The 20,338-nt window shown below is 47.7% G+C and overlaps 1 protein-coding gene and 1 long non-coding RNA gene across 5 annotated transcripts in view; one reads left to right on the top strand and one right to left on the bottom strand.

The window, feature by feature from the left end:
* The window catches only part of LOC129126395 (uncharacterized), a 60,472-nt gene extending 51,677 nt beyond the window's left edge, over positions 1-8,795 (bottom strand). Inside the window, exons 1-4 of the long non-coding RNA XR_008535065.2 lie at positions 6,526-8,795; positions 6,294-6,444; positions 3,200-3,297; positions 3,035-3,105 (exon numbers count right to left, since the gene is read on the bottom strand). This is a non-coding gene — a long non-coding RNA (uncharacterized LOC129126395). The remainder of the gene's footprint in view (positions 1-3,034; positions 3,106-3,199; positions 3,298-6,293; positions 6,445-6,525) is intronic.
* NR2F2 (nuclear receptor subfamily 2 group F member 2) lies at positions 5,063-18,839 on the top strand. 4 transcript variants are annotated; one of them, XM_077185747.1, is made up of 4 exons: positions 5,063-5,185; positions 5,442-5,633; positions 13,426-13,974; positions 17,171-18,839. In XM_077185747.1, exons 2-4 carry the CDS (start codon positions 5,591-5,593, stop codon positions 17,443-17,445), a joined length of 867 nt encoding a protein of 288 aa, XP_077041862.1. In that variant the 5' UTR covers positions 5,063-5,185; positions 5,442-5,590; the 3' UTR covers positions 17,446-18,839. The 4 variants fall into 4 exon arrangements, with proteins under 4 accessions (XP_077041862.1, XP_077041861.1, XP_054498203.1 ...); XM_077185746.1 differs by lacking the exon at positions 5,063-5,185 and having other exon boundaries at positions 5,270-5,633; XM_054642228.2 differs by lacking the exon at positions 5,063-5,185 and having other exon boundaries at positions 5,273-5,633; positions 13,447-13,974.
* The last annotated feature ends 1,499 nt before the right edge of the window (positions 18,840-20,338 follow it).

Genomic DNA, 20,338 nt, shown 5'->3' with positions numbered 1-20,338 from the left:
GTGAACACGGGCCAAACAACACGGATTCGAGGCAAAAAAATAATAACCATAATCCCGAGCATCCCCCCAGAACGCATTTCAATGTCGCATGGCAGAGCCCTGCCCTAGTCCCAGCTTTCTGCCCTTTGGCACTCAGATATTTGCTTGTCTCCAGCAAAGTTTTCTTTAATCCACCGAAACACCCCAGGGCTGTACCTGAGCCACGGCTAAATTGCTCCCTACAACCGATAAAATCCTGCAGCAGCAACTCCCCAACTTCAATACTTAAAGCAAGGGCTGGTTTTAGCCATTTTGTCATTTGCAGAAATGCTGAATTTTTTTTATTTTTTTTAATTTTTTTTCTGTGCCACTTGTGGTCACCCTCGAATGGCAGTAATCTGTAGATTACATATTACGAGCCTTGTCATTACGTGGATAAAATGAGGTGGTTAAACGCTAAAATCCATTTTACTCACCACATTTGCTTGTGGGGAGGGAGGGGGGCGGAAAGGAGAGGGGAGGACAAACTTGTAGGAGAAGGATTTAAACCCCTCGGATGGGAGCTGGATGTGCTGTCAGAGCCCTCTCTGCCTGGTGGCTACACGGGCTGGGCACCCCTCAACTTCACCTCCAAGGCAGGCGCCCGATCACTCCAGCCCTTCTCCCTCGCTCCTGAGCCTTTTGTCCCCATTTTCGTGGTATCTCAGCTTTGCTCCACAGAGGCGACTTTTCTCTGCCTCTCCTGGATTTGCTCTGTAGCATTTCTAGGCTCCTACTCTCCAGCTCTCCCCCCGTTTGCCTCTTTCATCTGTGTCCCTGATCCCTCTCCAGCTGATGCGATTCTTTAGAAATGTGGGTCTTATCCCGTCCCTACCTTTGCCGGCTCTGATTAGATATTATTTTTTCATTGGCTCTGCTACAATGGGTTCCTCCCTTTAATCTCTCGGTATATTTTCCCCCTCCCGGTATAACCAAATCCATGAAATTCACAGCCTCTCTCTTTGACACGACTGGTTCGTCTAATCACTCCATATCGATTTCCCTAACTCTTTTCATCCAGCTGAAGACACATTTTAAAACACTCCAAGCCAGAGTGTGCTCTTTGCTTTATACACACTAATAAAATGATTTACCCTTCTCTCTCTGCTCTCCTCACAGGAGAAAATCGTTCAAGTCGCGGCTATTTGTGTGTGATCAGTAAATATTTAGTGTGGCGACATCCTCAGCTCCTCTCCTGATCAATACGCAACCCAACAGGAGGTGGACTATTGTCCGGGTAGTGACTTGCTGAGATCTCCTTTAGATGAATTCTTTGCCCCCCATACCGTCTGTTATGATTTATCCTCGAAGGTGACCAATAAAGAAAAACCGAGTCTTTAAAACCGCCTGTTTCTAACCTGTTTACCGTGCCATTAAAGCACCTAAGCGAGGAATGGCTTATTCATCCCCGTCTCCCACATCCCTGGCATGGGCTGACACACGCAGGGCGCTGCTGGAAAACGGGGATCAGAGCGGCCAGAGCGCTGCTCTGCACCCCTGCACCCCTGTTCCCCCTGTTCCCCTGCAGGAAAACCCCGGCCGCTCTCTGCGCTGCGGTGTCACGGCACCGAGAGGGCGATTCCCTGCTCGCACCCACCCTGCAGCACCCTCGGGCACAGCTCAGCCTCAGCCCGTGCCAACGGTGTGCCCAGGGATGGAGGGTGCCCCAGCAACTTCCAGCCCGCCTCCCTCCTCCTCCTCATCGCATCCCGCGGCTCTGCCTGCCCCAGGAGCAGGCTGAGGCAGGGCTCCTGGGGGCTCAGTGCTTGGTTGGTTTGTTTGTTTGTCTGGGGTTTTTTGGTTTGGGGTGGTTGTTTTTTTTGAACGACGTGGAAAAGCTGCAGTGAAGGAAAATAATAATAATAATAATAATAATGGAAATGGAGAAGAGCTTTAAAGCCCGTTTCCTGTGGTTAACCATAACGAGAGCTTTCCCAGAGTGATAAAATGGGCAGCAGGAGAAGTTCGCGTGTGTGTGTGCGTGTGCTTTATCCTGATCTGCTCTTTCGCTCCTAGGAAAGCCAATGCCTCCCCTTGCAATCACCCCAGGAGTGGCTGTGCCCGCCGAGATGTCCGAGGCAGCAGTGCCTGCTGCGTGGGTGCCTGTCTGATGCAGGCTGGGTGCCTCCACACAATGGCCACCCAGTGATCTCTGCATCGCCTCTGTGTGCTCACTCACACCATGCCCTGCAGCCCACAGAGGTGCCCAGATATTTATTTTATCCCCGTGCGTGTGCCTTTGCACCTCAGCTCTAGGTCGGAGGCGTTTATCTCTGCAAATGGACATTGCCTGCACAGGCGCTGCATAAATCCAGGGCTGTGTATTACAGATGTGCGACTGTTATTCAAATGTAAAACCAGCTACATCCACCTGTTAACTTTGTTTAGAAACCACTTTCACTAATGGCTTTTCTCTAACTTATTCAGCTCGTTACTCGAGTATAGGAGGCAATGGAGGGGAAAAATCCATATGAAACCCTGCTCACAGCCTCTCTTCGAGAGGACACTTTCCACACCTTGCCTAGACAGGGCTCCTATAGAGCGCTTATCTCTCGAATATATCTTTATACTAATGCATACTTAATTGGTCTGTCTTGACTGTCCATATAAAACAATTTAATTAGGGTGCTTTCTGCTTTGGAAAGAAAGAAAAAAAAAATCTGCCCAGCATTTATTGTATTTAGCACCAATACAGGCAGAAAATGTTGCACAAGTTTTTGGTTGAAAGAGCACCTATGTGTCCATTGAAGGGCGTTGATCCGAAAAGACAGAGAGGACAAGTAAAATCGATTTGAAGCAACCCTCTCTGTCCCTTTCACACCATTCAGACACTCCATTCCTTCTAAGACAAAGACCCAGCGCCTTGGGAATGCTGGCAAGGCGGGGGGGGAGGGGGGGGGAAGGAAGAAAAAAGGAAAAAAAGAGGGGAGGGAAAAAAAAAAAAAAAGGAAAAAAGCTTCAATCCCCCCAAGCGAAAGGGAGAGCTCTGAAATTCCTTCATATTGCTGTTATTTACCCCCGAAGATATGTTCAACTCCAGGATTTTCTTCAATTCGGCGTCTAACACTGCTGCTGCGAGGAATGTCCCTGGAAGGGGAGGAGGTAATTATGGCTATTAGTGCTGCGAGCCCAGCCGCAACCTTGGTCACTCGCAGGCTTTTAGGGTTAAAATAGCCCTCACCTCTGACCCCTGCGGAGCAAAGTTGTAGCTATTGCCACAAGTTGGGCCAAAGTTTTCAAATCCAGGGCTGGGCAACACCGGAGGGGGCAAACTTCTCCCTGGAATTATTTTTGGTTGGGATTTAAATCATCTTTAGTCTATTTAATTGCCTTTCCCTCCTCCTTTGGCCAAATAATCCCTTTCGGAGAGGTGGGGGGGATTTCAAAACGCCCTGCTCTCACTACCTTTCCCACTGCTCTTTCCATTTAGGTTTAATTTGGCAGATTGTTTTCAAGCATGAAAATGGTTATCATCAAACTGAATTACTGGGTCAGCCTTTCATCCAGAGATCTCAAGAATAAAAGGGGGGGTTGGGGGGGTCTGGCAGGAGTGCCCCCCCCCTCCTTTAGGCTTTCCCCGCCATGACCCGTTCAGCTTTACAAAAAAAATAAAAAAAGGAGCATTTGGAAAAATGAAGAAAGGACAAAAAGCTTGGATTTGTCTCCTGTGCTTTCTGCACACCTTCACGATCCTCCTCTGCAAGGGGGGATTTTGGAAGGGGGGGCGGGGGGGGGGCTCAAATTGAGGAGGAGAGGGAGCCCACAGATGCAAGTACCCCTCTGGCAATAATAAAAATTCATTCAAGTGGGCTATGTCTCCATCTTCCATGTACTGATTAGACTTAACAAGAGTGGAAACTTGTGTAGACCATATTTATGGTATTAACAAGCAGTTAAAAGATTTATCCTTCTTCTGATCAATATTGTTCGTGGCCGGTCCTTCCCCCCCCACCCCCGGGCCCTCCCCGAAGGCTGCAATGACAATCGCCTTCATACTTTTTCATCACCGATCGAGGTGGCAAAACCCTTTTGTAATTTTCATTAGCCCAGTAAACATGCAATTAACATGCAGCACTGTGGTTAACTTAATTCCTGTTTTAAGGCAAGGACAAGCAAGAAATGGAAGAGCGTTTGTTCCATTTGTCAAGTATGACACACTCCCTACCCTAACAGTTTCTTAAAATAAAAGCTCGGCTCCCCACCACCACGACCACCACCCCTCTTTCCAGAAACCCCCCACACTGATACACACACACACACAAAAAGGAGCAGGAATCCATTAGTTGGAGAGTATTCTCCTGCCAAAGGCGGTATAATGTATTCCAAATTTTCCCAAGCCCTCACTGTACCGGGGTCCCGTTCCCCCCACTCCCCCCTCCCATCCCGAGGAAGGGGGCTGACTCGCTGATATTTCTCGTGGGTGAAAGATTCAGCCTTTTCCTAACCGTATTTTTTTTTTAATTTAAATAAAATAAAACTAAACGTGCTTCCCATGACTAAAAGTTGCCATGTTTGTGAAGGGGGTGGGGAAAAATGTCTCCAAGGGTTTCAATTAGCAACAAATGATTATTGCAACGGATTTTTGGTAATGAAAAAATGTGGAGTACCTCTTTCGAGCTGGGATCTCAGGGGCAGTGAGAGAGAGAGAGAGAGGGGGAGAGGGAGAGAAGGAGAGAGAGAGAAAGAGATTGCTGATTAGCTCGGATTCTTTCCCAACTTGCTTTAGCGTGTGCTTGCGTTCCCTGCCGACCCTACACAGGACACTATATATTTTTTCCCCTTCGGTGCATGTGTTGATAGTCCAGCCTGTAGTTGTTTGCGGTTGGCTTTTTTTTTTCCTTTTCGTTTTTTTTTTTTTTTTCCTGCCGGGGAGGGGGGAGGTGGGAAAGGGGGGGAGGGGGGGCTGAAATCCGTCGCATCCATCCTACCCCCACAGTCATTAACTTAGGAGATTTCCCTCTCTTATTTTTTTTTCTCCCCAATTGGAAGGGTGGGTTGTGAATATTTTTCCCCCTTTTTTTTTTCTAATTTTTTTTTTTTTTTTAAAGTCTCGCCTTTCCAGCTCCAAACAAGGTGTAGCGAGACGCTCTTCCTTCTAAGGAATGAAATGAGACAAGGATCACTCAAAGACATCTCCTACCTTGGGCTTGGGGATTTTTTCTTAAAGGCAAGGCGCACATTCCTAAGCAGCTGTGTACAAAGCCCCCCCTGAAATCTTGTCTGTGTAAAGTTAGAGTGTGTTCAGGGTGTTTTTTTTTTTTCCTCTCTCTCCCAAGGCTGATCGCTAATAATACATCGAAAGCACTTCCCTTTAGGTTGTGGGAAATCTATTCCCTTCACCTTGCTTCCTTTTTTTCCCCCCCTGAAGGCTGTAACTTTACTTTTTTTTTTCTCTCTCTCTCTTTTTTTTTTTTTTTAATCAGTTTGCACAATCGCTTAGATAAACACCAAGAAGGAGACTTCTCTTTTAATTACCCAACGCACATCTTTCTGGGGGGCAAACAGCGGTCTGAATTTTTTTTTTATTTGTTTGTTTCACCTGCCAAACTAAAGGAGAGGTAGAAAAAGGAAGATGCAAGCGATTTGGGACCTTGAACAAGGCAAATATGGTTTTGGTATGTTTACTTATAGTTTTTTTTCTTCTTCTTTGACACTTTTTTCGGGCAATGTGTTGTGATTCTTGTGTTTCTCTTTTAAGGAAAACAAAAAATCCAAAAAAGCAAATGTTAGCTAACGTGCGTCTTAAACGATCGTTTCTAAGGTTACGTGGGTTGCTCTAAGGAGGGGAAGAGGGGAGGGGGGCAGACCCAAGTATGTGTAATTGCAGCACCATCAGTTAGCACGTCCTTTAGCTAAATAAAGCAAAAGCAGCAAACAAACAAACAAGCGAACAAACCCAAGGACCGGAGCCGCTTTCCAGGTCCGAGGCAAAGCGCCTCCGAGTCATTTCCCCGGGAGCAGCGCCCGCTGCCCTGCCCGGCGCCGGGGCTGCTCGGGCGGAGCGCGGACCGACCTGCTCCGGAGGGTGGGAGGGCAGGACGAGGCTCTGAACTTAAGTGAGAGGTGTTAAACTGCCCGCGATCGCGTCGCTGTGTGCGGCTGGCAGCGTTTATTTGGGGTGGGGGGGAAGGAAAAAAAAAGAAAGAAAGGGAAAAAAAAAAAAAAAAAAAAAAAAAAAGGTCGGTGGTGAAGGTAGAGAGCCGAGATCCCCTCTCCCCCTCCGGTCGCTTCCCTGGCTAAGCAAGTACAATGGAAAGAAGCTGGAATATACTCACCATCCGAAGGTGTGGTTGGCAGTTCGGCTGAGGCTTTAAGGCAATTATTTATCCTTTTTTTTTTTTTTTTAAGTATTATTGCAAAAGACGTAGATCTGACTTTAGGCAGCAGAAGTGTTTTGCTCTGACAACAGCAAGCGAGGCTCGGATCCTCGTTAAAAAAAAAAAAAAATCACAAAACAGGATCTCCCCCCCCCCCTCCCAATCCCTTACCACTATCCCTTAAAAATACCTATTCGGCACAGCTCTCGCAGAAACCCTGATGCAGAAATCTTATAGTCCGGTCTAGGAGTGCCCAAGCCAATTAATTTTAAATCCTTAGGAATTAATCAGATTAAAATGTACAGAAGTTTCATTCTCGTATGCATACGTGAGCCAAAAGTCGTTTCCCTTTAAGAGATCCTTTTCTTTTAAAGTTGAATTTTAGGCAGATAAGAGACTTACACTAGGGGGCAGCCAGATACTGTACTTGCTCCAATCTTAAGCAATTTTTTTTCCTCTCTCACAGCATATGCTCTGATTTAGCACTGTAAATTTTTCAGAGGACCCAACTCTGACAGCCCCTGGTGATTTTCAAAGTACCACAAGCCAGTGGTTAAAAATTGCATTGACTTGGAAGTTCAGAGGCACACAATAGGAGCCACTTTCCCTATTCATGGAACTTCAGTGTGGTGGAAGAGAAAAACACACACATACTACATTGAGGGAGAAGAGGAATTCATTGAATTCTGTTAGACGTAACTGCTTTCCACTGAGTTCAGAGCGAAACTCGGTATTTGTTCGATGCTGTATTCATATTGCGATTTAATCTAGAAAGAATTAGAGGACTGTTAGGCAGCTTTCTGCCAGCAAAGCAGCTTCCCCCTCCTTCCTCCTCTCTTTTTGAAACCTAAAGATTTACACCGGCTCTATCCCCAACTCAATTTTAGCAAAATAAATCCTTCCACTCCCTCTCATTAAAATAAATTTACATCTGCAGTAAAATGGCAGGAGGGATGCGTTTGTTTATTTGGAAAACCAACACGGTCTCACTTTTAAACCAGAGCATTTCTATTGTCATTAAGCCTCGGAGAAGGACAGTGGAGAATCTCCCCCTTCCTTGCGAAGCGCTCAGGTTTTGAGGATTATTTAGCGAAATTAGCTGCAGTTCATTTTTACATTCATCTCCTCTGTCTCAACCCACTCGCAGGGGTGTTTTCAAATAAATAGCAAAGCATCTAATGGTGCTAATAGATAGTTATATCGCTGCATCCTTCGAAGAGCAAATAGTTAATCTAAGGCATTCTTCATTAATGCTTGAGCAATCAGCGTATACGGCGGCTTTTAAGCGTATATCAATGGTTTTTCATTTTTACGATCATACGTTCAAACTATTAATATTGTGCGTCCTGTTAAAACCGCTTTCTCTTCTGATTTCTGCATTTGTTAGGACGGCGTTTATGTTTTTTCATATGGTGAATTAATCCTGTTTACTTTGTCAGATTCGAGACAGGAAAGGTTGGTGTTGGGTTGTGGTTTGGGTTTTGGCTTTTATTTTTTTCCTCAGGAAACCCAACATCAGCAACAATCTGTGGCTATTCTGCATTTTGAACCCCCACCTTCTCCTACCCTCCCCGAAAGGTCACCTCCTCAGCTCTGGCTTCTTTGGAAATCATAAGGCAGTTCCCCACATTTTAACCTGGAAAGATTCCTTCCCCACTTTCTGTCTTCCCAGTCCCTCCTGGCCACTGCTTCGGGTAAAGGTTATTTTTTTGCTCCGTGAGGATCAATGGGAACGCTGCAGCCTTGTCTTTGAAATTGAGTCGCAAAAACCTCTTTGCCCGTGGGGTCTCAACACGCCAGGTTTCCCGGCAGGACACTCTCAAGTCGAGGTGCTTTTTACAACTTTCCAACCATCCCCGCACCTGCGGCTTTAGCCACACGTTTTATTTCTGCGGCAGAAGTGTGTGGGCATGTGGCAACATGAAAAAGTGTGTGTGTGAGGAGGTGAGGGGCAATTAATCCCTTACAGAGTTGTGCCCAGCTCTGTGTCCCCGCGGCCGTGCTTGGTGAGCGGCTGGGATGTGAGCGCTCACAGACGCGTGTGTTCGCAGAGGAGGAACGGTCCGGCCGGGCATTTATCTGTCTATGTTAACATGTTTTCTATTTTATCTCTCCGTCCCTTCGCTTGTTCGAGTGTCTTTTGGCCATTTTCACCGGGAGACGGACTCGAGTCTCCGCTCCGCTGGCCGGTAGCTCCCTTCAGCGGGAAATAAACACGTCCCCGTGCTTAGCTCTGTTACCTGCTCGTGGTACAGAACGGAGGTCGCGTTACAGAGTCGGGGTGCGTGCGGTCACGAAACCCCCGAACCCGCAAAACCCAGATATAAAGTTAAAGGGGTTGAGGCGAGCCACGCCGTGGCGATGCCGTGCGGAAGGCACGGCTGTCACGCTCTGCGGAGCGCCGTGCCGGGCTCCGGAGCTGTCTGCAGCGGAGCCGCGCTCCCCTCGCTTCGGGGCGAGCGGGACCCAGGAGCACTCGGGCGGAGCGGCGGAGCCCCCGCGCCCCGCCGGGGCCGGGCTGTGCGAGCGGCCGCTGCCGGAGCGCGGGGCGCGCTCAGCTCGGCGCGGCTCAGCGCAGCCCGGCCGGGCTCGGCGCGGCTCCGCGGGCGGCCGGGACTCGGCCCGGCTCGGGAGGGCGGCGGGACACGGGGCGGCCGCGCCGAGCGCAGGTGCCCGGAGCGGGGCCGGGGGGGCTCCGCCGTGAGACCCCCGGCGGGCGCCAGCCCGCACTGCGCTCCCCGAGCGCTTTCGGACAACCCGCGGCCGCCCCTTCCCCGCAGCGGCGGCGGCGGCGGCGCCGGGGATCGGCTTTACTTTATTCCGTGGAGTTTTACCTCGGTTTAGCGCCTGCTTTCCGCTTTGCACCCGGCCGCCCCCTCCGACCCCGGAGGCCGTGCCCCGACGGGCAGCCCCAGGTGAGGCGGCGGCGGCGGCGGCGGGGCCCCGCTCCGCACGCCGGGCTCGCCCTCACCCCTGGCCCCGGCGGGGCGTGAGGGCGCGGGGCGGCGGGCGCGGGGCGGCGGGCGGCGCTAGGACCGCGCGGGCGGCGGCGGCGGCCATGGCGGGCCGCGCAAGGGCGGCGCGGGCCAATGAGGGCCGGGGGGCGGGGCGCGCGCTCCTGGCCACTCAGGCGCCGGCCCGGTTGCCTTATAAGGCGCGCGGTCGCCATGGCGACGCGCGCTGAGTTGCAGCAGCCGTGTCAAAGTTCACTCTCCCGCCAGCGGGGCGAGCGGCCGGCGGGGAGCGCGCTCGCCGCTCCTCGGCCCACACGCCGCCCGCACCGCCCGCCCGCCCCGCCCCGCGCCGCCCCTCCCCGCCGCCGCTAGGGGAGGGGAGCGGGGGGGAGCCCCTGCTTCTTTTTATTTTGGGGCGGGGGGGGGGGGGGGAGCGCTGGCGCGCTCTCCCCGTGGTGATTTTTTTCCCCTCCTCCCTCCCTCCCCGGCTGAGGAGCGATGCTGCGCGCTGGGTTATGATCCTTCCCTCTCTCTCTCTCTCTCTCTCTCCCTCTCCCTCCTCCTCCTCCTCCTCCTCCTCTCCTCCTCCTCCTCCTCCTCCTCCTCCTCCTCCTCCTCCCGCTCCCCTCTTTTATCATCCTGGCTGGCTGGGCGCTGCTGCGCTGGCGAGTTGACTCCTTCCCTCCCCCCCGCCCCGCGGCCCCCCTCCCCCTGCCCGCGCCGTGAGCACCGGCGGCGCGGAGGCGAGAGCCCACTTGCGAGGCGGCAGAAGCAGCATAAGGCAGCGCGGCGGCGGCGGCAGCGGCGGCGGGAGCGGCGGCGGCGGGAGCGGCGGCAGCGGCACCCGAGCGGCGGCGGGAGCGGGAGCGGCGGCGGGGACGCGGCGCGGCGGGAGCGGCGAACCGGCGGAACGGGGCAGAGCGGAGCAGAGCGGCGGCGCCGGAGAGGAGGAGGAGGAGGAACAAATAAACAATCATAATAATAATTCATAATAATCGTAACGATCATAAGAATTTTTTTATAAAACAAAAAAAAAAAAAAGAGAGAGAGCGAGGAGGAGGAAAAAAAAAAAGCCAACAGCCCCCCCACACCCCCGAGCCCAAAAGAGGGAGCGAGAGAGAGCAAGAGCGCAGCGGCCGGGCGGAGCGGCGGAGAGGAAGAATTAAAGCGAGCGAAGGAGGGAGGAGAGACAGAGCAGAGAGAGAGGAGGAAAGAGGAGGAGGAGGAAAAAAAAAAAGCCCACAAAAACAAAGCGATCGCAGTTGATGTTGCTGCTGCAAGCTGGACTTCCAAAAACTACGGCGAGACCGACCGCTCTCCGCGCCGAGAAGAGTCTCCTCCGCTGTGCGTGTTTTTTTCCGCTGTGTGTGTAATCTTTAACCTTTTATTCATTCTTATTTTGATGGCTTTCCTGAATGGCTGACTGCGAGCTTCCCTGGACCTGGCCCCCAGACACCCGCCTCTCCTCCTTCAACTACTCTGCTGCAGATCAGCTCTAAGAGAGAGAGAGGGAGATCTTTGAAGAGATTTTTTTTTTTTTTCTCCTCTCTCTCTCTCTCTCTCTCTCCCCCTCTCTCCCCCACCCCCACCACCCCTTTACTTTGCTCTCCTGGAGCCCAGACAATCGACTCGCACCTCGCCCCCCCGCACACACACCTCCATCGCCCCGTGCTTCTGCACCTTCGCCGGTACCGGGAGATCCCCCCCACCCCGACCCTCCTGAAAAAAAAAAAAAAAAAAAAAAGGCAAAACAACAAAAGAGAGAGAGGGAAAGAGAGAGAGAGAGAGAGGGGAGGACAAAAAAATAAAAAGACTGCTGCAAAGCTGATCTGAAAAGCAAAGCAAACAAACTTTGAAAATAAAGGGGGAACAGGAAGTTTGGCAACGGTGTCCAATAGATATGGCAATGGTAGTCGGTGCGTGGCGAGACCCCCAGGACGATGTGCCCGGAGCTCAGGGAACGCAGCCTTCGCAAGCCCCGCCGGTGCAGGGACCCCCGGCCGGGGCCCCGCACACCCCACAGACCCCGGGGCCCGGGGGCCCTCCCAGTACGCCAGCCCAGACCAACCCGCCGAGCCAGCAGAACCAAGGAGACAAGCAGCAGCAGCAGCAGCACATTGAATGTGTGGTTTGTGGGGACAAGTCTAGTGGCAAACATTATGGCCAGTTTACCTGCGAGGGTTGCAAGAGTTTCTTCAAGCGGAGTGTAAGGAGGAATCTCAGCTACACTTGTCGTGCCAACAGGAACTGTCCCATTGACCAGCACCACCGCAATCAGTGTCAGTACTGCCGCCTCAAAAAATGCCTCAAAGTTGGCATGAGACGGGAAGGTATTGGGATTTCATTTGTTTTGCAATTTTTTTTTCACTCGCTGCGTTTTGGGGTTTGTTTGGTTTTCCTTTTTTTATTATTTTTAAATAATATATATAATTGCTCTTAGCATTTTTAACTTTCCTCTCCAAACCCCAAACCCAACCAGAACCTTTCCTCCCCCCCACCCACCCCCCTCGAATAAACCAGCCAGAAACTTTCTCGTAATGAAAGAAAGCGGTGTTGGGGAGGGTGGGCAGGGAGGCAGGGGCTCTCGCATGCTTTCTCCTGCACTCGTAATTGATTTGTGTTTGTTTTGATTTTGCTGATGGAGGTTTATTGAAAGTGGATTTTTAGTTTCACGCTGCTTAGGAGCGAGATGATGATTCTGACGTGTGGTTACTTTTCCTTCGTGTTTCCTCCTGCATGCTCAGCCTTAGCCCCCGTCCCCCGAGCAGCCCTGTGTGTGTGTGTGTGTATCTGTGCGTGTGTGTACACACACACACACGGAGCCTCCCGAGATGCACACACACACACATACACATACACACACACACATATATATATATCCTCCAGCACCCTGCCTTAGATTGCAATTTTACACAGGCGGTTCAAATTACTATTACAATGGGACTCACCCTACCGAGGCTCTACAGCACTCCACTGTGGATTCCCAGCCGGATTTTTCCTCCTTTAAAAATATATATACACACACACACACATATCTCCACGAGTGTGTGTGTATACACACACTGCCGTGTGCCTGCCTTTCCTGGTTGTTATTACCTCACTTTTCTCTTCTTCCTCTTATTTTCTTGTTCCTCCGGGAGAGGCAGGAGGGGGTAGAAGGGATGGGGTGGGGGGTGTAAGGAGCAGTCCAGAAGTAAGTGTGGGGTGCTCGGATCTCTGCAAGTGGAGTCTTTGTGATATAAAATTAGACGGGAAATGTGAGCCTGCAGTTTTCCAGTGCGTGCTGTGTGTCTGGACGCTGCTATGTAGGTTAAGGGTGAGGGGGCTTGGGACTCGCCGGGCTCCTCTCTTTGTGTTTCTGCAAGAGTAACTAACCTTGGAATACAGGCGATAACAAATATAAATCAAGCACATTTTTAGGCGTTCTCCCTTCTTGTCGTCTCTCTGCCTCTGAGCCCTTTTTCTCTCTCCTTTTTCTCTCGCTGTCACCGTGTAAATTTATTAACAAAATGAAAGGCCCACTTTCCATGGGCAGCGGGGGAAGGTGCCTTTGGATAATGCCCTCAGCCTCACCAGGGGACCTGCCGGGGATGTCGTGGGGTGATTTCGCCTCCTTTGGTATTTTTTACGAGAGGGGGGGATGTATAATACCAGCAGCAACAATGTATTCAGTGGGCGAGAAACGCGTGTGGGACCAGAGCCGGGGATTTCGAACTGAAGTGTTTCTTCCTTCTCCCCTCCTCCTTCCCCATCCCGCTCCCCCAGCCTCAAATCAACGAGCTGGTTTAGGTGTAACGGAGAAAAAACACACAAAGACGTATCCTGCATCTCTTGAAGGAGGGGGTGGCGGTGCAGGGGAGGGGGGGATAACCGGACTGTGGTGTGTTTTGGGAAGTGAGGAGCTGGGCTCCCACAGCAGCCCTGGCCGAGCCCACAGCGTCCCTCAGCTTTTGTTGTTGCTTGACTTGACCCGAGAACTGCGGAGCCTTAGAGCTGGGCTGGGGCTGAACTCTGGCTGGGAAAATGCACGTTTAGCCCCGAAGCTGGCCGGGTGCGGGGTCACACAGGCACGCACAAGCACACAAAGCAGGCTGTATTGGAACCGATGGTCGCAATTCAGATATTAATAGCTGTAGTTTCTTCTTTATTTACTGCAGCGGTCCAGAGGGGCAGAATGCCACCCACACAGCCAACTCATGGTCAGTTCGCCTTGACAAATGGGGACCCTCTCAACTGCCATTCCTACCTATCCGGATATATCTCCCTTCTTCTGAGAGCAGAGCCCTACCCCACCTCCCGCTTTGGCAGTCAGTGCATGCAACCCAACAACATCATGGGCATCGAGAACATTTGTGAACTGGCAGCTAGGATGCTCTTCAGCGCAGTGGAGTGGGCCAGGAATATCCCCTTCTTCCCAGACCTCCAGATCACAGACCAGGTGGCCCTCCTGAGGCTGACCTGGAGCGAGTTATTTGTCCTCAACGCTGCCCAGTGCTCCATGCCCCTCCACGTAGCTCCGCTCCTGGCAGCTGCTGGCCTCCACGCTTCGCCAATGTCTGCTGACCGAGTGGTCGCCTTTATGGACCACATACGAATCTTCCAAGAGCAAGTAGAAAAACTGAAAGCATTGCATGTCGACTCTGCAGAATATAGCTGTTTAAAGGCCATAGTCCTCTTCACCTCAGGTAGGCGGCATTTCTTTGCTCCTTTTTTTTTTTTTTTTTTTTTTCCTTTTTTTCTCTCCTCCTTCCCCGGGCCCCCCTTGAGAAGTGTTTGCTCTTGCAAAGTGTTATTGCCTGCACCCCATGCCCGCTCCCTGCCCCCCGAGAACCAGCGCGGTCTCTTTTCCTTTTAGGAAGCGGTGCCCTGTGCTCTGCCCTGCAGGGCCTCAGATCCGAGCATCCCATCTTCTAGGGAGTGCAAATCAGAGAAAAAAATAAAATTAAAATAAAATACACACACCCCATTTATTTTAATTTTTTTTTTAAGAAAAAAGCAGACAGACAAAATGCACCCCAAGCCTAGCTGAATAATGCTGGGGACTGGGAAAGAAGGGGCCCGGGAAGAGGCACCCATTCGCCACGAGAGACTGCGCTCTTCCCATTGAAAATAATATTTTATTTAACAGTATAGCTCTGGGTTGTTGCATTTAATGACACGCATCCGAACAGCAGCAAAATCTGTTTGATGTTGTTAAATACAAGTCGTCCTATCAGTGAAACCACTTTAAAAAGAGGATCATTTTATGGGCAGCCAGGAAGGGAAAAAAGCCCTGCAGGATTAAAAATTGAATTAAAAAAAAAAAAGTTAAATGCGCAAATCTGAGTTTAAAATATGTTCCCTGCCATCTCATAAAATAAAATAAATCAACTTTGCAAAGAGCTGTCTCTGATTTAAACAGAATGTGGCAGTGAGCAGTTCTGTGTCATTTAAGCTAAGGGGAAAAGTTTGCATTTGTACCCAGCAGGAACTGCATAGTCCAAAGCGAGTAGCGGGTGCGAAAAGATCATTACCATAAGTAGACAGGGATAGTATGGAAAAGTAAGAGGAGGCTGAAGCTGCCGCTCCGCAGTGTAATTCCGGGGTGGCACAAGCATGACTCTCCCGAGGAAAAGACCTCGAGGTGTTTCTTAGATAATCAAAGAGGGGAGGGGGGGGGAAATATGTGTCAACTTTTGCTGCCTAGAAATAGTGCATGAGTTATAAAGCAATAATTGAGTGCGTTGTGAAATCTAATTAGCTTGCACTAGAGTTTAACCTGGGTGAGTAATAATCCTGATATTAACTCTGGAGGCTAAATTTTTTTTTTTTTTTCTTCTGAGGGGAAAAAAAAAAAAAAATCTGCTCGCTAATTTGTGCAATACGTTATCTCAGATCACTAACTTTGAGGCTGCACCGGCAACCCAGTGTGCTGGAGCCCTGGAAGTTTGGGGATTAAATTTAAAAATACATATATTTCGCCTGTAACTCATTCGGACGCTTGGGAAAGTGGCCACGCGATAAACATATGAATGGAAGCAGGACCTGCAAAATAATTACTCATCAGAGTTTTTTAAAGCCTGATATCAGGAAACAGGAAAAAAATGTAGTTTATGTGGGAAAAGAAGGGCTCACAATCCGTTCCTTGTTGTGTTAAAGGGGGTCTGGGGAACGAAGTCATTTTCTGGACTTTGTCCAGGTTCTGGGTCGTGACCTAAACTTCCTTTTATATATTATTGCTTTACACATAAAAAACTTCTCCTTTTTTTTTTTCCTCCCCCCCCAATTACTGGTGTTAAATCCTGAGGTGATCAATGAGCAGGGCACATCTAGCCACAGGGAGACAGGGATCCCGAGTGGGAAGGGGTGTCCGTGGGGTGCTTATTTTATTTTTCTATCGTTTTTCTAGGATGCATTTTCCTCTCCCTCGCTCAGCCGCTCAGCGAGGATCCCACACACGCTCACATCCCTCCCCAGCCCCTGCCCAGCTCACACCCACACCAAGGAGTTTATTTCCAATCCTGCCTTTTCTCCCAAATCACTTTTTTTTTTTTACTTTTTTTTTTTTTTTTTTTTTAGCCTTCTGAGAAAACAATCGTCCGATCCTGTCGTAACTGTTTAATTTATGACTATTTTCAAAATGGGAGGCCTGGCGTGTAAATTGCCTCCCAACTAGATAAACGTTTCTTGTTATCTGATTCTGGGGAAGACAGCCGCATGCAAAAAAATATAGGGTGATGCTTGCAGCTTCTGCAGCACCCCAATAACCCTCCCTGATGTAAAGCAGACGCACATAGATGCATATAATGTTTGCTGCAGCCTCTTTTAAGAGGGAGGGGGGAAAAAATCTGGGTTCTAATGACTCGCAGAATATGCATGTGTTAGCCCTGTGCCTAGGAAAGCCACAGGGAGGTCAGGTCACAACCTGTGCTCTTTCAGCACAGACGTCTCTGATTTAAAGGGAACTTATTGTATTTTAGCGTATCAGGGAAAAAAAAAAAAAAAGAAAAAAAAAAAAAGAAAAAAAATGTCCAGACCCTATCAGGGAGTTTTCTTCTTGTAAGGGCCTTTAGGTTTAAAAAGAAGAAGAAGAGGAAAAAAAAAAAGAGGGGGGAGTGGAGGGGGGGGAAGAAAGAAAGAGAAAAGAAAAGAGGGGGGAAAAGAAACAGCTCAAATGAACAGAGAGATCACAGTTTGCATGGCTGCCTCTGAATAGGCTAAACTGACAAGATCAGTTTTAAAGGGCCACTTAAATCAGTTTCAAAGACTGAAGAAAAACGCGTTGTCTTCTTTGGGGGAGAATCTGTTGCTGGATCCGGGGCGCCATTATCTTTGGCTGGGCCAGTTTTTTATTATTATTATGATTTCTATCACTGTGAGTAGTAGTCCTTCTCATCACAGGGTTAGGCTCCCCCCAATTATTTTCCAAGAAGGGGGGGTGTGGAGAAATAGTGGCTCCCTTTCCCCCTTTTTGACTCAAGCCTTCCCCGCCCCCCCAGCCTTTCCCCCAAAAACCACAGAGATATGAAATTAGGCTTGGCCAGCACCTCCTTGCCACCCCTCAGGTCTGTCGTGCCATTAGAAATCTCGACCCTGGGAGCTGTGCTCAGTCCTAAAGGAGACCCTCTAGAAGAGAGAGAAATGCAGACACACACACACACATGCACAGAGAGATTGCCCCTTTTGGTGAAACCCACTTAAACTCTGCAGGGCGAGGTGATGGCGCACGATCCACTCTTAAACCTAGACATTTGGAAAAAAAAAAATCAAATTAAAAATTAAAAAAAAAACAACACAAACCACCAAAACCTTTTTAATCTGATGATTGCTTTCTTTTCTTTTTTTTTTTTTTATCTTTTCTTTCTTTTTTTTTTTTTTTTTTTTTAATACACTTTCTTCTAGATGCCTGTGGTCTCTCTGATGTAGCCCATGTTGAAAGTTTACAGGAGAAGTCACAGTGTGCTTTGGAAGAGTATGTTAGGAGCCAGTATCCCAACCAGCCAACACGATTCGGGAAGCTATTACTACGTCTCCCCTCCCTTCGCACTGTCTCCTCTTCTGTCATAGAGCAATTGTTTTTCGTCCGTTTGGTAGGTAAAACCCCCATAGAAACCCTAATCAGGGATATGTTACTGTCTGGCAGCAGTTTTAACTGGCCTTACATGTCCATTCAATAAAACATCCAAGAGAGAGAGAGAGAGAGAGAGAAAATAAAAGGAAAAAAAAACAAAAAACCAACACCGAGACAAAAATTTTAAAAAAAAGAAATAAAAATTCAAAATTGAGAAGGGAGATGTGAGTGAAAGGAAAGCAAATGACATTTGGGTTCTGGTTGTTTCTTAAATTTCCTTCTGCTAAGAAAGGATGTAAAAGGATGTTACAAGTTTGCTAAGAGAAGACAGGAAAAAATTAATGGACTGTGAATTAAAAAAAGAGACTGTCAAATGAACTTTTACAGAATGCATTAAAAACTCCCGTGTCGTTCAGAAAAAAACTTGCTACTTATCATTTTTTTTGTAAAAAATAAAAAAGAGGGAAAGAAAAAAAGAAAGAAGAAGAAAAGAAACGATGGTGGGCTTTTTCTTTTTTTCTTTTTTCTTCTTTTTTTTTCTTTTTTTTGGGGTAAACTTTTTAAAAAATCTCGCTTAAAGTGCATTTAAAGGAAATTTGGAGAAAATTAGCAGAACGGAAGAAAGTAAGTCTTTTTTTTCCAAATTATTAATTGTCCTATGTGTCTATGTACCTATAGCTGTTCTTTTTTGTATTTTTCTGGTTTCAAACCAGTTTATTCTGTGGTTCTATAATAATTTTTGATATAACCTTGGCTTCTTTAAAAAAAAAAAAATAAACTGTGTATCCTTAAAATATATGTTCTGAAAGAATTAAAACTGAGTCCACGAAAGTATCATAGGAAGAAAGGAAAAGAGAAAAAAAAAAAAAACCCTCAACAACACAATGATGGAAGCGCACTTAAGGTGGTGACCCAAAATCTAGCTTGAAGCTGAGAGAGCTATAATTATATAGACCCGAATGAACCACACGTGTCATATAACTCCCCCCAAATCTAGGTTTTTTTGATATTTCGGACAGAAAATGAACTGTGGGGATTTATTATAGGTAGAAGGATTTTGTGTCCAAGACACACTACGGTTTTGATTTAAAAGGAAAAAAAAAAAAAAACAAGCAAACAAGCAAAGTGAACTTTTGTAATTTGAATTGGGTTCCACATAGTTCATCATGAATTGTTATTAAACTCCTCTATCTGTTTGTATATTTGCAAGCCCTTTGTATTATAATAATTGTTGATATTTTCCCTTTTTAAAAAATACCATTGAAATCAGCATGACAAAATAACACTGTTGGCACTTATAGATAACGTGATTGATTCAGTATCTTAGAGTTTACAGTTTTGTGTTTAAAAAAACTGAAGGTTTTTTTTTTTTTTTAAGTGCAACATTTCTGTATACTGTAAAAGTTATAATAACTGAACTGTTTGGTCGAGTCTTTGTGTGTTATATTCCAAGGAAAATTGAAAGTATTCAGAAATTAAAATATTATTTGATATCTGAAACTTGTTTGGCTGTCATAAATGTCTTTCAGAAACCACATTACTTCTCTATAGTTTGCAGTCATTTAAGTCCATAGGCGATTGATTTGTTTACTTGTCACAGTAAGTTTGTAGCAGATGTATTGTAGTGTATTTACCTGTTTAATTCCGGGATGGGGGTGGAGGACTTAAGTTCGTGGTTTATCTCTGGTTTTAGGAAGTACTATGCTGAAATGGTAAACCATCAACCCCCATTCATCTAATCCTCCTGTTAATTAAAAATGGATTTTCTGGAAAAAAAAAAAAAAAAGGCCCTTATTTTTGTCACACTTAAGTGCCTGCGTAGGAAAGGTATTGTTGTGAAAAAGTATTAGAAATCTGGAGATCAGTATCTATTTTATGATCAGAATGGGGCGAAAAATCTTTTGTAAATGTCTGACATACGCGCACAAGATCATTCAAGCAAGGTAATAGCAGTATTGTAAATATAGGTCAGTTGTTTGCAATGAGTTTTCTTTAAGTATGTGTGATTTTTTATAATACTCCGTAGTTGCCATCTATCGTTGTCATTGAGAGGTCTTCAAATGGAGTGGCTTTAGCTTCTAGCACTGAGGAGTCGGTTTTTAATGTATATATACTCTCAAGTGGATTTCTTTTTTTTTTTTTTTTGGTTATTATTATTATTATTATTATTTTATTTTTTATTTTTTAACCTTAGACTGTGAAAGCATGACCACAGGTCATCTCTCTCTCTTTTCCATATGGGCTATATGTCTGTGTGTATGCTGGCACACAGGCAGGCGTGGGCGTCCCTGGATGTGCCCTGTGTGTGGAGGCACAGGGCCCTCTCCTGCAGCCCTGGCACAGGCGCAGCTGCCAGGGACCCGCCTGGGCGGGTGGCACAGCCCCGGACACACCGCTGGGCAATGGACTGCTGTCCCCAGCAGGCAAAAAAAAAGCAAACCCCACCAAATAACCCAACCCAAACCTGAATGAAGGCAAGATGATGTGGTTTTTGCAAGGGGTTGATATTTTATTTCGTGTGTGTGCGTGTCATTTATTTTTTTTTTTTCCTCTTTTCTTTCTCTCTCCCCCCGCCCGCCCTCCCCTTGGTCTATAGCAGATGCTTTGTATGTGAAAGCTTGCAATTTTGTTCTTGTCTGAGGCTTCCCCCTCTCCCTTTTTACCACACGTAACTACACCATGTTGTGGTTTCACAAAAAGAGAGAGAGGGAGGGAGAGAGATCATTCTGTAAAGTCGATTAAACCCTGATCTTTAGTGTGTTCCAGTTAGACACATCTGTACTGGGGGCTGAGGGGCGTATGACTGTGAATTTGAGCAGAGTTTTACATCTGAATCATGGCTCCTTTTCTATAAATATATAAATATATATAAATATATAAATATACTATTATTGCAGGGGAATTGCTGACCTCTAGATTTAGCTTTTTCTATTGCAAGTGCTATCCATGTGAGTGTGTGTGTGTGAAGTTTTTATGCTTACTAAGAACACAGGATCTTG

Source organism: Agelaius phoeniceus, chromosome 13 (genome assembly GCF_051311805.1).
Source record: "Agelaius phoeniceus isolate bAgePho1 chromosome 13, bAgePho1.hap1, whole genome shotgun sequence".
In the NCBI taxonomy this organism is placed as follows: domain Eukaryota; kingdom Metazoa; phylum Chordata; class Aves; order Passeriformes; family Icteridae; genus Agelaius; species Agelaius phoeniceus.
This window is presented reverse-complemented; position numbering and strand designations above follow the sequence as displayed.